Source organism: Rhizophagus irregularis, chromosome 4 (genome assembly GCF_026210795.1).
Source record: "Rhizophagus irregularis chromosome 4, complete sequence".
Lineage (NCBI taxonomy): Eukaryota > Fungi > Glomeromycota > Glomeromycetes > Glomerales > Glomeraceae > Rhizophagus > Rhizophagus irregularis.
In genome coordinates this window covers 2272538-2289126 of record NC_089432.1, presented here as the reverse complement: position 1 = coordinate 2289126, position 16589 = coordinate 2272538, and the positions used below count along the sequence as shown (strand labels likewise).

General features: G+C 26.3%; 2 protein-coding genes across 2 annotated transcripts; one reads left to right on the top strand and one right to left on the bottom strand.

Annotated features, from left to right (window-relative positions):
• Positions 1-2523: 2523 nt before the first annotated feature.
• Positions 2524-4646, bottom strand: OCT59_023847 (uncharacterized protein; the record flags this gene model as incomplete). The annotated part of the gene is made up of 5 exons (XM_025328094.2): positions 2524-3512; positions 3585-3909; positions 3987-4180; positions 4256-4319; positions 4395-4646. 5 exons carry the CDS (start codon positions 4644-4646, stop codon positions 2524-2526), a joined length of 1824 nt encoding a protein of 607 aa, XP_025168249.2.
• Positions 4647-11528: 6882 nt separating this feature from the next.
• Positions 11529-12503, top strand: OCT59_023846 (uncharacterized protein; the record flags this gene model as incomplete). The annotated part of the gene is made up of 3 exons (XM_066135003.1): positions 11529-11899; positions 11980-12029; positions 12127-12503. The coding sequence occupies 3 exons, from the start codon at positions 11529-11531 to the stop codon at positions 12501-12503; spliced, it is 798 nt and encodes a 265-aa protein (XP_065991074.1).
• Positions 12504-16589: the final 4086 nt, after the last annotated feature.

Here is a 16589-nt window from a genome sequence, read left to right as displayed (position 1 = left end):
GTTTTGTATACATTTTATGTACGTTTCTATAGTTTCCGTATACAAATTCCGTATATTTAATAAGCAATTCATTTTTGAACATTTTTTAAAAAAACCGATATATACGAAATGTATACGGAAAAAATTAATCATACGGAATGTATACGGAATTTTTAAACTTAATATTTTTAGAAAATAATTTTACAAAAATCTCGTATCATAACACAAGATCACGTTATTGTTTATTGTTTTGTTATGATACGTTTTTTGTTTTTTATATAAACCCTTACTTTGATGAGTTTGATCTTTCTGTCTTTCCCTTTCTTCTCTTTTCTCTTGTCTTATTTTTGTTATTTTTTCTAAATTTATCTTCTTTTTTCATCACCCTCCTTTTAAAAAAAAATTTTTTTTTCGTACCTCACTTTAAAATTTTTTTTTTCATCACTCTCCTTTAAAAAAAAATTTTTTTTTCGTCATTCCCTTAAAAAAAAAAATTTTTTTTTGATTTTATTCTTTTATTCCCACTATTCCCACACTTCTTTTTTTTAAAAAAAAAATTTTCTTCTTTCTGCTCTTTATAAAAATTTTTTTATTTTTCTAACTTTGACGTCCTCCCTTTAAAAAAAAAATTTTTTTTTTTAACTTTCCTAACTTCGTTACCCTCTTTTTAAAAAAATATTTTTTTTTGATTTATTCTTTATTCCCCTTTCTTTTTTATTTATATACTGTATATATATCCCTTTTTTTATTTCATAGGCCAGCAGATTCAGTTTGGGAGTCCTTTCCTTTTTGTAGGATTGTTTAGGATTTTTTTTCTTTTTTTAGGTCAGTTCAAATTTTCTTTTTTTTTTTTGTAAGTTGGGTTCAGATTCTTTTCTTTTTGTAGGTTGTTTCAGTTTTGTTGCTTCAGAGTCTTCTTTTTTTGTAGGTCAGTTTTGGATTTATTTTGTTGTTTTGGTTTCTTTTTCATCAGATGCTTCATAATTCTTTTCATTTATGTAGGTCAGACATTCTGGAGTTCTCTTTCTTTTTTTGTAGGAATGCTGACCTTTGGTGACTTGGACGATTGCAGATACTATATGAAGGGGGTTTTGTTTTCAATTAAGTTAGACATTCTTATGTTTCTTTTTTTTGTTTTTTTTTTAGGTTGTTTGACTCCAAATGAACTTGAACTTATAGATAATTTTGGTTGCAATAGGTGGTTTTAATAAGGAGGGAATTTTCATAATGTATTTGTATTTTGTTTATTTTTTATTTTTTATTTAATTTAATAAAGTAAAATTAAATTTATGTAAATATATTATAGTAAACTGTAATACAAATAGTAAATTCAGTGACCAAATCGTATAAATTTCGTGATAAAATCAGTGATCAAATCATGTAAATTCCATATGAATTCCATGCAAATTCTGTATCCAAACCATATTTTTAGTGATACGGAATTGTGCATTTTTCCATATCCTATTATGATACGTTATTTCTAAGGAAAAAAAATCGTATAAAAACTTTATAAAAAACGTATCCCGATTTTTTTATAGGGTAGTACCATGGATACTACACCAATATTGACCATACTAGAAGGATTTAATACATGAATATTTTAAATTTTAGTTTATAACCACCACTTAAATATGCTAAATTTTTAACTACAGATTACAAATTGCTATATTGAAGTTGGATATTTTATATAGGGTATAATTAGTGATATATGGAATCAATCCATAAATCTTCATCTTGCGTATTGGTGGCTGGATTTTAGCTAGCTTTTTACTTTACAAATAATTATATGATATTAATAAAAATGATTTACTTCAATATTAGAGTAGGACCCGCTTACTTCTAATAGAGGTCACCATAAAATATTTAAGATTTACATGTAAATTTACCTTACTCCAAATTTTCTTTCTACTGTTTAATTTTACCACCTTTCCAGTTACATTTTTAAATCATATATATTTTTACCTTACAAGTTCAGTAACATTTATGATTAAGTAGAACTTATAAATTATATTTAAAACATAATTTATTTTATACATTTGGTACTTTTTATTTCTTTTAAATTAGCCTAATTTTTAGATATAATTATTTTAAAAAAAAGTAAAAAAGTTCCTATTTAAAATAAGTTCAAAATTGATTAATAGTTACAAATAAATATATTATTTTTTGACAAAAAAAAAATAAAATAAAAATAACCAATTTTTCCCACCATCCATCAAAACTGATAGCATATTACAAAGTCTTTAAAATTTCAAATTCATTTGTGTAAGATTTTAAAATGAATAAATTATTTGATCTATATATATTTATAATTTCTAAATTTACTACCTTAAAATAATTCAAATACTTTTTCTCTATCAATATAATTTTTGACTCTATTTTCATATTAATTTCCTAAATTATACATTCTATCTGTTTCTAAATATACTACCTTTAACATAATTGAAATGCTTATCAATATCATTTTTACACCAATATTATAAATTATTTATTCCAGATGCATTTCCCAAATCTTCAAGTCCTTGATATGATTCAAATGTCTTTTTTTCAAGAAATTCCACTAGCATTCCTTATATCTGCAGAATTTTGATATAATTCAAATGCTTTTCTCTTATCAATATCAGTTCCAATTCCATTTTCATAACAATGTCCTAACCAATCTATTCCAAATGCATTTCCTAAATCTGCAGCCTTTTGATATAATTCAAATGCCTTTGTTTTATTAATATCAGTTCCAATTCCATATTGATAACAACGTCCTAAATTAATTATTCCATTAGCATTTCCTAATTCTGCAGCCTTTTGATATAATTCAAATGCTTTTCTCTTATCAATATCAGTTCCAATTCCATTTTCATAACAATATCCTAACCAATCTATTCCAAATGCATTTCCTAAATCTGCGGCCTTTTGATATAATTCAAATGCTTTTCTCTTATCAATATCAGTTCCAATTCCATAATGATAACAATATCCTAAATAATACATTCCAGATGAATTTCCTAAATCTGCAGCATTTTGATATAATTCAAATGCTTTTCTCTTATCAATATCAGTTTCAATTCCACATTCATAACAAATTCCTGAACCAATCATTCCATATTTATTTCCTAAATCTGCTGCCTTTTGATATAATTCAAATGCCTTTGTTTTATTAATATCAGTTCCAATTCCCCAATGATAACAATAACCTAAATCATTTATTCCATCTGCATTTCCTAAATCTGCAGCCTTTTTATATAATTCAAATGCTTTTCTCTTATCAATATCAGTTTCAATTCCAAAATAATTAAAAGCTGCAAGTAGAACAATAGAATTTGAATTCTTCTGATCATTTAATAACCAATTATAAATTTCATTTGAAGTCACATTATGATTGTTAAGATAATTAAGAATTTCTTGTTTTTCTACTTCATCCCCTGTCTTATTAGGGAGATTAATTATTTCATCAATCATCACATTAAAGATAAATGCTTTTAACTTAGCAACTATCTGTTTGATAATTGGACGTTTATCCGGCTCTCCATCCCAACATTCTAAAAAAAATTGATTTTATTAGATTGAATAATGATACATTGACTTTTATAACATTTCAAATTAATATTTACCAGTATAAAGATTTACATAAGTGGTGGGTGTATCAGGAACAGGTGTTTCTCTAAGACCTTGTGGAATTTGTACAATTAAACTATAAGATGATTTTCCTCTAAATGGTGGCTGACCACTTGATATCTCCCACAGAAGCACTCCAATACTATAAATATCACTTTTTTTGTTTAAAGAGTATGGATGAAAATCGAATTTTTTTGGATCAATATATGGAACTACACCAAATAAATCTGATCGTGAATTATATGTTTCATCAATTCTTTTTGATAGTCCAAAATCAGCCAACTTAATGGTATTTCGATGGACTAATACGTTTTTAGAGTGCTATTAATATACATCAAATAAATTAATTGATTAACATATATGATATGATACAAAATAATAAAATGTAAATGAATTACCAGATCACGATGAACGATTCCTTCATCATGAAGGCATAATAAAGCATGAGCCAACTGAAGTGACATATTATATTTATCATTCCAAGTAAGAATATTAAAATGATTTCTTAAAAACGCTTGAAGAGTACCATTATTAGCATACTCCATTACTAACCAATAATTTTTTGAATTACCATTATAACTATTTTGATTTTCTGTTAAAAAAAAATCATTTAACGCTAAGATAAATTTTACAAAGTGATATTATACAAATAAAATAATAATCATACCTGTCGTAACACCAAAAAAACGAATAATATTCTCATGGAAATCCACTTCACGCTGAAGTTTAAGCTAAATCATGAGTATAATTTTAAAATTTTAGAATTATAATAATAAAGACATGCACTTTTTTATGTTTATTATTACCTCATTGACAATTTCTTTAATTGTGGCATTGTTTAAATTAAAAAAGGATTTCAAAGCTAAAAAACTATGAGAATTTTTCCAGTTCGCACGATAGACTTTTCCGAAGCTTCCCGAACCAATTTCTTCAATATTGTTAAAGTTCTCAAATTCATAATATTTAATATGTTTTTTACCGATAGCTTCTTCAATCCAATTAATATCCTCATTGTATGAAACTCCGGTAACTGTTATAGGTACAATAGGTTCAGACATTGTTAAATTTGTTAAAGTTTTTTTTTTTTTTATGAAAGTATTACGGCTGGTTCTACTAAAACGTGATTGCGCATTTAAGTATGTCAATTGTGTTACGTGCTACAGCAGGTATTACTATTGTGCATGAATGTATTTTGTCGATCATTAATTATACTACATTTCTCTAAAATCAGAGCGACCCGAAAAAATTCCGGAGGAAATCCGCAGTGTTGATCGTTTATAATAAATATTTTAGACTTTTAGTAATTGATAATTAAAGTTTGTAATTGAGTGTTATTATTGATGTATCGAGCTCTTAAATTAAAAATATGTTTATTAGTTGCTTTTTTGGAAGCATTTCGCTGAGAAAGAAGTGAATAAAGTGGTTTAAAATTAGGGAAACAGAAATTGTTAGCGTGTCTCAAGATATGAATTTATTATAATAGTAACGTAACGTAACGTAACATAAAAGCTTATCATTATCTGTTATAATAGTTACACACCTGATCTTAAAATTTGATTGGTAGTTATGCACGACATGAAGACAGGCATTAATGGTTCAAAGTATCAAACCATAATTATTGTGATAAAAAATAATAATGACTAGATGAAAATAGATTTTTTTTATAATTAATATGATAAATATAATATAATATTAAACATAATAATTAGATTATTAGACTTTTATTATAGTTAATTAACAATTTGATATAACTTACAATTAAATCTTTTAAAAATAAATGACATTATTTTTTTTTTAAAAACTACAAAATTCAAAGAAATTGTATAAAGTTTAGAATTTGTTGATCGGTGAATTAATTATTTTAAGTCTAATTTTCCTTAAATGAGCTTATTAACATAAATAAACTATTTAAAATTTATGTCAATATATTAGTATAAAGTTTATCAATAAATTATAAATAAGTGTTGTTTTATAATAATTATTCTGCAATTTTTACAAATGGCTCGTGATCGGCCTAAAAAAATTTGAGATATAAATTCAGATCCAGAAAAATATAGGGAAAGCAAATTGATCACCGTCATAAATCAACAAGAAATCATTGACTTTATTAGTAATGATAATGTGACGATTGCCGTTTTAGCACAATGGATTTCTGGCAACAGATAAGAACTTTTTAAACAAATACTAATATGGCAAAATTTACTAAATTTGTTCGAACTGCCTTTGTTCGTCACTATAAAGACAAAGATATTAATGCAATAAAAAGTTTCGATAATATAATCAAAGACTCATCTGTGCCATCTAGAAGTGGGAATAATACTAATTCAATGTAGTAAGACTCAACATAAAATTACAATATGAATAAAATTTAAACTAAATTATTATAAAAAAATCCCAATTTGGGATGATTAAAAAAAAATCATTTTTTAAAACATTGTATAATCATAATTTTAATATACAGTATCTGCGATATATTAAAAATTAAAATTTATAATTTATTTTGATTGCAAAAACCTAACGTTACATGAGCAACTACTGTACATCGCAACAGTCACCGCAACTATCTATATAACTAATCTATATAACTAAAAAAATACAATGTGTAATGGATATAATAGAACCACGCACGAAAGAGACATCGATACAAGACGAAGCAACCAATACAATAAAGATGACATCAACAATGACACCAACGGATTTAGACAAAATGGAAATGGATACAATTATAGACGACAAGATTACGGTAATAACAGAAGAAGAGGGAACGACATCCATTATGGACATAGATATTGAACCAACTTCATTACCTTTAATAAGGGAGGAGGAGATGGATTTCGAATTAGAAGATGAAGAAAATTTAACACAATATATTAAAAAAAATAAAAACATAAATAATTCAAAAAAAGGTAAAAATAATTCAAAAATCAACAACAAAATAAAAATAGGGTGTTTAAATATTAGAGGAATAAACGATGAAAAAGGGAAAAATAACAAACAACAAAAATTAAAAGAATTTATTGAAAAAGAAAATTGGGATATAGATGGTATCAACAAAATGAAAATTAAAAAATCAAAAGGAAAGTATATATACAGAGATTGGCAAAATATGAAAATTAGAAATAATAGCGCAGAAGAAGATAAAAGTAAAGGGAGTCAATTACTTATACAAAAACTTTGGACTAAATTATGCATGATAAATTACCAAGAATTAGAAGGTTATGCGCAATCTATAGACGTACTACTTAAAGGAAAAAAGAGATCAATTAGAATCATAAATATATATATGATTGGAAACAATAAAAATCGTAAGAACGAAATCACAACAACGGTAGAAAAATGGATTGTTAATGCAAAACATAATGATCTAGATGTAATACTAGTAATGGGAGATTTCAATGAAAGGAGATAAACCACCAAGAAAAAAGATAAAAATATATTTCTTGATATGTTAGATGACAATAATATGATAGACATACATCTATATTTTAATAATGACGAACCAATGGATACGTGGTCAAATGGAAATATATGTACAAGAATAGATTATATCTTTGTCAATAATGAATTGTTAAATAGAATCGAGGAACATGAAGTATTAAATATAGAAGAAAGATTAATGACAGATCACAAAGCGTTAACGATTACGATTAAAATTGATAATGAGACAACCACAACAAACAACAAAGGCAATAATGATATGGGAATATTCAAAAGTAAATTATCAGTCAAAGATTGGGAACTTATAGCGGAAAAGGTTGAAGACAATATTGAAAAGCACATGAATATTGATGAAAATGAAAACAACAACAAAGAAGATATAAGAGATATAGATAAGAAGTGGGTAACTCTTAAGAATATAATAGTCAATGAAATAACAAATACAAGAAAAGAAGTAAAGGATAAACAAATGATTGGGGAAAAGAAATATGAAACGGATATAAAGAATATGTCAGAATGTGAACGTGTAAAAATTAAATTAAATATAATAATAGAATTAGAAAAATGTTTAAAGACATGGGACAAATTAGTTATAGAAAAAAATAGTTTCAATGCGAATATGAGACGAGATCTAGATTTTATGATAAAATTTAGCGGAAAAGAAAGGAAAGTGATAACAAATTACAAAAAATTAGTTTACAGATTTACAGATATAGTTAACGCTAGAGTAACGCTTAGTGTTAAAGATGGACAAAAACTGTATGACAGTTTAGACGATACAAAAAAACTAGATCAAGTTAAATCTTATCTGGAAAAGGAGAAAAATAGGCTACATAGTGACTTATAAAATGTAAAATTACACGAATAAAGTTTAGAAATTGATAAAAATATCGAACAACCACAGGTCGAAAAGTGAAAAATCAGGCACCAATCGGTCACCAATCAGGTAGCTGATTGGTGACTGATTGGTGACTGATTGGTGCCTGATTGGCATTTTCGCCAAATACCATCACCAATCAGGCAGTTTGCTAACTTTTGATCCAGTGATCCGAAAAAGATGAAATATAGCTCATTGGAATCGTCTCAACAAGACGAATCTAATGGTAGTAAAATCACATTTCTAGGATTAATAGTTAATAAAAATTAAATAAAATATAAATGATACATTTTTATTTTTATATTTTACTTAATTTCTCATCAGGTATTAATCCTAGAAATGCGATTTTACTACCATTAGATTCGTCTTGCTGAGACGATTCTAATGAGCTATATTTCATCTTTTTCTGATCACTGGATCAAATGTTAGCAAACTGCCTGATTGGTGACGGTATTTGGCGAAAATGCCAATCAGGCACCAATCGGTCACCAATCAGATACCTGATTGGTGACCGATTGGTGACTGATTGATGCCTGATTTTTCACTTTTTGACCTGTGAACGTGAAAATATGATGACAACAGATTTAAAAGAAATGATCATTAGAATAATGGATAAAAGGAAAGGACAAATCAAAATAGACAGTTGCCAACAAAAACACAGCGATAGACACAGGTCGAAATGCTAAAAATCGGCAAAAAAATGGCGCGAAAAGCAGTGGCTATTCTTGGCTATTCTTGGCTATTCTTGGCTGTTTTTGGCTATTTACGAATTAACCTATACTATTTGTAAATAGTTTATACAAATTTGCGAATAGTTTATGCGATTTGCGCCATTTTTTTTGCCTATTTTTGATCATTTAACGTGTGAGAATTAAGATGATTACAAATCACGAAGAAATAAAAAATGAAGTCAAAGAAAATTATAAAAATTGGACTCGTGAAAAAAAATTTGATAATGAGGAATACGAGAGGAATTGGAAATGATATTATGACCATATAGAAGAAATTGACGATCATATTTACGATCATTTGTGTGATGAAGTAACAGTACAAGAATATGACACAATTTTAAAAAGTATTAAATATGATAAAGCGGCTGGAGCTAGTGGTATCCCTTATGATTTTTGGAAAAAAGTGGAAATAGTACAAAAAAGTTGTTAATTGATATAATCAATGTAGCAATTAAAGAAGGAATATGGCCAAAAGAATGGAAAGATGGAATTATATACCCGATCAAAAAAACAATGGAATGGAACAGGGACCTAAAATTAACACGTCCTATAATGTTAATCGAAACGGCGAGGAAAATTGCGATAAAAATTCTGACTAGTCGACTCAGTGATATAATTACGAAGAATGGAGTTTTAAGAGGAAAGAATTACGCGGCGTTAAAATTTGAGAGTACATTTGAACCAATAAAAATTTTACAGGCTATTATTGAAGATGCAAACATTAACAAAAAAGAAATGTGGATAGTTCTGATGGATATAAGCAAAGCGTATGATTCAGTCAGCTCGATTAGTTTAAAGAAAGCTATGGAACGTATCAAATTACTGGAACAATGGATTAATTTAGTTTTAGATATATCTCACAATAGGTTTAATAGAGTAATAGTAAATAATGATCTAACTGAAGAATATAAAGTAGAAGACGGTATCGACCAAGGAGAGGTATGGTCTCCATTACTTTGGAGAATTTTTTACAACCCGTTATTATGCAAATTAAATGACAAAAGAGAAGATTATGGTTATGAAATTGATGTAGAATTTAAAGAAGATGTAATGGAAGACAAAATAATGAAACATAGTATTAAAATCAACGCGATCGCGTTTATGGACGATACCACACTTATAAGTAGATCACATGATCAAATGACGGACATGTTGGAGATATGCCATAGTTTCTATAAATTAAATGATATAAAAGCAAATCCAAAAAATATGAAATCATTAGAATAAACGACACAGAAAAATGTAATATGATTATAGAAGGACAAAAAATAGAGAAAATCAACTTAAAGGATGGTAATAGATTTCTTGGAATATTTTTCACGCATAATAATAATAGATTAGTGCATATAAAAAAGATTAAAGACATGATCGAAGGTTTCGTGAAGATAATGAAAAGAAAAGTGGTGACAGATAAACAAGTATGTAAATTGTGGAATATTAATATGATACCGGCATTGGAATATCAATTATTGGGAGTAGTGATTATAGAAACGGAAGCGAAACATTTAATGGCTCCAGTTAATATGTTAATTAAACACAAATGTAAGATGTCCAGCTCATTACCAAATTGTATTATTTACGATAAAGATTTGTACAGTGTGAAAGATTTATATAGTTTACAACTAGAAAGTTTAAGTAAAAATATTATGTATATGGCTAATGGTAATGAAACATTAAAAAAACTATTTAAAATACAAATGGAACAGTTGTAACAAGATGTGTGGACGCCATTATGTTACGCTGAAAAAGTATCTCAAATTAAATTTCCAACGAAAAGATTTATCAGAGACGCTTTGATAACTTTAGAGAAGAAAAGTTTTAGATTATGTGATCACGAGAATCAAGATGATTTATTTAAAAATCATCGAATCAAAGGTGGTAACATCTTAATAGAAGAAGTATTAGAAAATGAATATAAATTTTATAAGAATAGAATTAGAAATTGTGGTGTTTTATTTGTTGAACAATTATTAGAGCCGTATACAAATAAGATGATGAAATGGACACATTTTTTGAAAACTAATAATTTATTGTTAAGAATTAAACCAAAGTGGTTTAAAATTGTTAAAGATCATATAACAATTAATGGTATATTAAAATGAGAGTTAAATAATGAGATCTTGATAAAAAAATTGGAAAAAGAAAAAATAGTAAATATACGTAAAGATGAAAAACAAAAAAGTAGAAAAGAAAGTAACAAAGAAGTAATAACGTGGAAAAAGGAAAATGACATAAATAGTATTTATAGTATAAGATCAAAGAAATCATGACATCATTACTATGAAGAAATCGGTAAACATATGGTAGAATATGATAAATTACAAAATAATAACAATTCAAATAATTCTCCTTTCTTAATTAACTGTCAAGGTTGTGAATACAATATAAGTAGGAAAAATAATAATAAGTCATATTGTTTTATATATATAGAAAAAGATATTGCTTCAACATTACAAGGAAGATGGGAAAAAGATGAAGATGGAATGAAATATATAAAACCATATTTTACACAGGACCCCGGATATCTCCAAAACAGGTCATAAGTCACACTTTCGGCAGATTGGCCCATTTTTCAGGGGCTCAAAAAATCGTTTTTTGTAAATATCTCGGCATCCAGTGGTCTAATTTTGATGAACTTTTTTTTATATTGTAGAGCTAAATGAGGGCTACAAAATAAAAAAAAAGTTCATTAAAATTGAATTACTGGATGCTGAGATATTTACAAAAAACGATTTTTTGAGTTTCAGCAAAAAGGGGTGTTTTTGGCCAAAAGTCCATTATGACCTTTATATTAGATATCCGGGGTCCTTTTTACACTTCAAAATATTGACAAAAGAAATGATAATAATTTTAAAAAATCAATAAATCAAAATGAAAGTAATCCAATAGACGATATGATTATTGATAAAGAAGATATTATCTTACGATCAAGTGCTAAATTATGGTTAAAAAATATATTAGAAGAAATGGGAATATATACTATTTTAGAAAACTTTGTGAATACTAATTTTATTGATTTTATAGGAAAAGAAATTATATTACAAATAGGAGGTATTATACAAAAAGGGTTGGATTTAAATTTAGATGGTTTTTTTGGGATCGAAATATTTGCGAAGAATAGTAATATAGAAAAGTTTAGTGTAGAGGGAAAGATTATTAAAACAAGAAATTATGCCATAGGTATAATAATAGCGTTAATTATTATACCTGATAATACAATAGTAGATTTAAGGACTGATGTTAAAATATTAAATTGGTTGATAGAGTATAGTAAGATAGGAAGCGTATGACATGAATTGGATGATCAATGTTATATGTTTCTTAATTGTATTAATACAATGTTAGATCTAAAAAACATCAAATTACTAATCAACAACAAGAAAACAAGTACCATGGTAACGATGAGGGATGTAAAATTACCATTTCTAAAAAAAGAATTGATTAGATGTAAACATTCAATTAAAAAAGTAGTCATCAAATATACCAATATAGTGATAGATGAATACGCGTTAAGATGGAATTATAATCCTATAGAAGGTGCTTATAGAAAATGTTTCAAGGAGATTAGTAATAACATAAACAGGATCGATATTGTCTTACTTGATTACGTCAAAGATTGTATTATTGAATGTAATGGTGCGAACGTAACAATAGATTGGAAAGAATCCCTTAAACTTATAAATAACGAAATATCAACGAATAGGAACATAACAAATAGCATAGATGCTTCGATTAGGTCATTTAGAGTTAAAAATTTTTTTAAAATACTTCCAACTTATGAAGTTTTATATGAAAGGAAAGTCTGGGGAATTTCAAATAACAAATGTCCAAGATGTATATTGGAAGTTGAGTCATGGAATCATTTATAGACATGTGGTAAAAATAATGCAAAAGACAACGAATTCCAATTATTCAAAGATAGTATCGAGGAAATTCTAAATTATGTGATGATAGATGAAGACGATAATGAGATTAATAATTTTAGATTAACATTATTGGATATTGTGACTATTAAATCGAATATCATGATATTAGATAATATGCTTAGAGAGGTTACGAAAGGAATTATAAATGAAAAGTGGATGACTAGTTGCAAAAAAGTGTCATATAAGTCAGTGTTACGTGATATTTTTGACTTATATTTGGTTAAAATACAAAAACATATATGGGTGGAATGATGTAACGAGGCGATCGAAATAGAAAAACAAATGGGGATTTTCAGAGACCTTAAAAGGAAAAAAAGTACGGAAGCTGCTATTACAGATGATGACGATATAGACGAAGGCGTAGTAAAATTGAGAAAAACAAATAACAGGAAAAAAATAAAAAATTTAATAAAAATAGATCTAGAAAATAATATGAAATATGATGTGTTTAATTTAGAAAGCTCTAGTAGACATAAAATAGGTAATAATGTTATTAGTAATTTAGTTTATACATAGTAATCATAGGTTATATTAGTTAGTTAATTCACTTTGGTTATGTTTATTCACGTCTTAGTTACTAGATACCCCTAGGCTTTTGTATGAAGAGATTCATGATTGTATAATTTTTGAATTTCAATGTATTATTGTTATGGTGCCGGAACTCTATACTCAAAAATAAAATTGTGATAATTATAAATCTTTCAACACTTTAATAGAATAGAATTTCAAAGAAATAAACCGGTAACTTTGTTCTACAAGACAAGTACTATTAAACTACCGGTCAGATTTTCAAAAAAATATCTACATAAAAAGTTATAAGCGTTTGAAATTTGGTTATTTTTATATGATTGGCCCAAATTTGAAACAAAAAGTCACATAAATGCATTTATTTTATGAGAATTTACATAAATCGTATTGACATTTAATTATTTTAAGGCTTAAAATGGCTTAAAATGTCCTTAATTTACTTAAAAGTCCAAATTCAACCCCATTTTAGCTTGATTGTTCTTAAATAAATACTATTTTCTGCTTTATTCTTTAGCCGATTTCCTTTTTTTTCCTTTTTTGTACATGCTCGTATCTGTTTTTTCTATTTTTTGTCTAAAATTGTGGGTTTTTATTGGCTATTGTGCTTCTCACGTGATAAATTAAAAATTTGAAACATTTTTGAGTATAGAGTTCTGGCACCATATAATTATTATGTATTATGATGCGTAGTGCTCCGAAATGAGTCGAGTTGACTCGCGAGTTGGTCAAGTCGAGTCGAGTCAAGTTGAAAATTATAATCAAATTGAATCGATTCGAGTCGAGTAAGGTTGCTTGCCGAAACCTAGAGGTTTAGGCAAGATGGCATTTCACCGAAAAGCGAAATTCTGCCGAAACTATATTAAAGTTATATTAAAAAACTGGCAAAACTTTGGAGAAAGGCGAAACTGCCAAAACTTATTATAAATGCTGAAACTGCCAAAACTCTGCCAAAACTATAATAAATCTATAGTAAAATTTTGACGAAACTAATCGTAGGATTTTGAAGAGGTTTAGACAAGCAACCTTAGAGTCGAGTTAATAATTTAATAAAATCGAGTCAAGTCGAGTTAAGCCGAATTAAACATAATTCTGGCCAAATTTATGGAATTTCCTTTTTTGGAAATTATGTTACACAAAATCTGAGATGGAATTTTTTTAAAATTACAAAAATGGAATTTTGTGGAATGGCTATCCCCAAAAAAGGAAATGATCGGCATAGCTGAATAAAATCACGTGATTTAATTCGACTCGACTCGATTTGGTTTGACGGGCCAACTCGACTCGAATCAAATCGAGTTTATATTTTTATAATTTTAACTCGACTCGACTCGACTCGATTTAACTCGAGTCGAATTGAGTTTACATATAACTCGACTCGACTCGACCATTTGGAGCTCTAATGATGCGTTATAATTACTAATAAAATAATTAAATGCGTTTACAAAAAAAAAAAAAAAAAAAATATAATGTGTAACCGTAATGTTTAGACTAGCATGTATAAATAGTTTGAATTGTGTAACTTGAAAATCCCATGCCATAGATCCATGTGCATTCCAATCAACTAATCCAATTTCAGTTAAGAATTTTTTTTTGATTATTAATTTTTTATCCAATTTTTTTTTTCCAAATATTTTTAGCTTTTTTTTGGTTTGAATTTTTTCATTTTTTGAAAAATTTGTTTTTTCTCTTCTTTTCCCATTTAGGTAAAGACTGATTTTTTTATATTAATTTTTTTTCGATCTTTTTTTTTAGGCCATATTGTTATTTTTTAAAAAAAAATTTTTTTCACTTTTTGGACCGAATTATTTCGGAATTTTTTTCGGTACTTATTTTTTTTCAGATTTCTTTTTTCAGAAATTTCCCTTTTTTTAAACCGATTTCTTTCTTTATCCTTTTTCTTTCCCCAAATTTTTTAATTTTTTATTATTATTAAATAAAGAAATAAATATTGTATTAAATATATTTACAAAATTATTATTTTTTTAAAAAAAAATCAAGTAACATATAGGAAGATTATTTGACGTTGATAGAAAGATGATTAAGGTTTTTTCAATTAAATTGAATGTTGGATAAATAGTTTGATTTTCAAATTCATAAAAATCAAAAAAAATTGATATTTTTACAATATTTTATAATTAATTAATTGAAGAAATTGTTATTTAATAATAGATTATTATAATCAAATCCATATTCAAAATTCTCTAAATAATCACCAGATTTTTGAGTAAAGATTTTAATTCAATTGGTTTAGTTAAATTAATAATTTATCAAGTAAAATGAGTAAAATGGATATCAAAAGAATAATAATAAATGAAATGATCAGATTCAAGATTGATGTAATATAAAATTATAAGAAATCATTATAAAATTTATAATCTATATAATATAATAAAAAAATTCATGTCGATCTTCTAACGTTTAGATTAGCCTGTATAAATCATCTTTGAATTGTGTAATGCATGATTCATCTGCGCCTAACAGTACTACTAATTATATACTAGCAGTTACCCGTTGCTTCGCACTGGGACTAATGAGTTTGTTTAAATAGGCCAAGAACAATTTGGTATTACAGTCAAACCTTTATATAATGATATGTCGGGACATATATGAAATTTTTAGAAAATATCGTTATATCAATGGTATACCGATATTTATATGTCCTCACATATAGTGGGAAAATAAAATTTTATCGGTATATCAAGTTTTTAATAGTATATCGATATATCGAATATCGGTATATCGAGGTTAGACTGTATAATGTAATACTAAGTAAATTAAAAATGGTTACAGTTTTTTGATTAGTAGAATGATATAAATTATATTTAGAATGATATAATTATAGTGCATTAGAGTAATTAGTAAATATCTGACATGAATACTTATGAAAAGAGTACATAGTTATAATAAGTATTTGTAATCAATAAATGGGCTAATTAATTTTTTTAATTTCAGTAATAAAATAGCAATGATTAGCAATTTGTATTAATGCTATAATTTACTGATTAATGAATTTTAACCATAATAATATAGATCCATTACACAATTCAAATTATTTATACAAGATAATCTAAATGTTACAGAATTTTTTTAATTATATAGATGAACAGTATTTATGTATTTATGATATTAATTTAACTTACTTTAATATGTGCTATATAATGAAAAAATTATATGATATATCATATGAAACAGAGATCAAAAATATATTTTATTATGTGTGTCTACTAATTTTATTACAGATTACAAATAAAATTGTAAAATCATACGAAATTATAATATTATAGATAATTTTAATTTTATAATAGCTTTTTTAAAATATTTTTTTTTGGTAATTTGATAATAAAGTTACGATAATTTCAAATGATTAACATTCATAGTACGATTTAATGATTTATTATATAATAAAATGATCGGCATTCATAGTACTAATGATAAAATGATGATATAAATAAATGGTAATGATCGGTATTCATGATATTGGTTTACCGATCCAAAAATTTA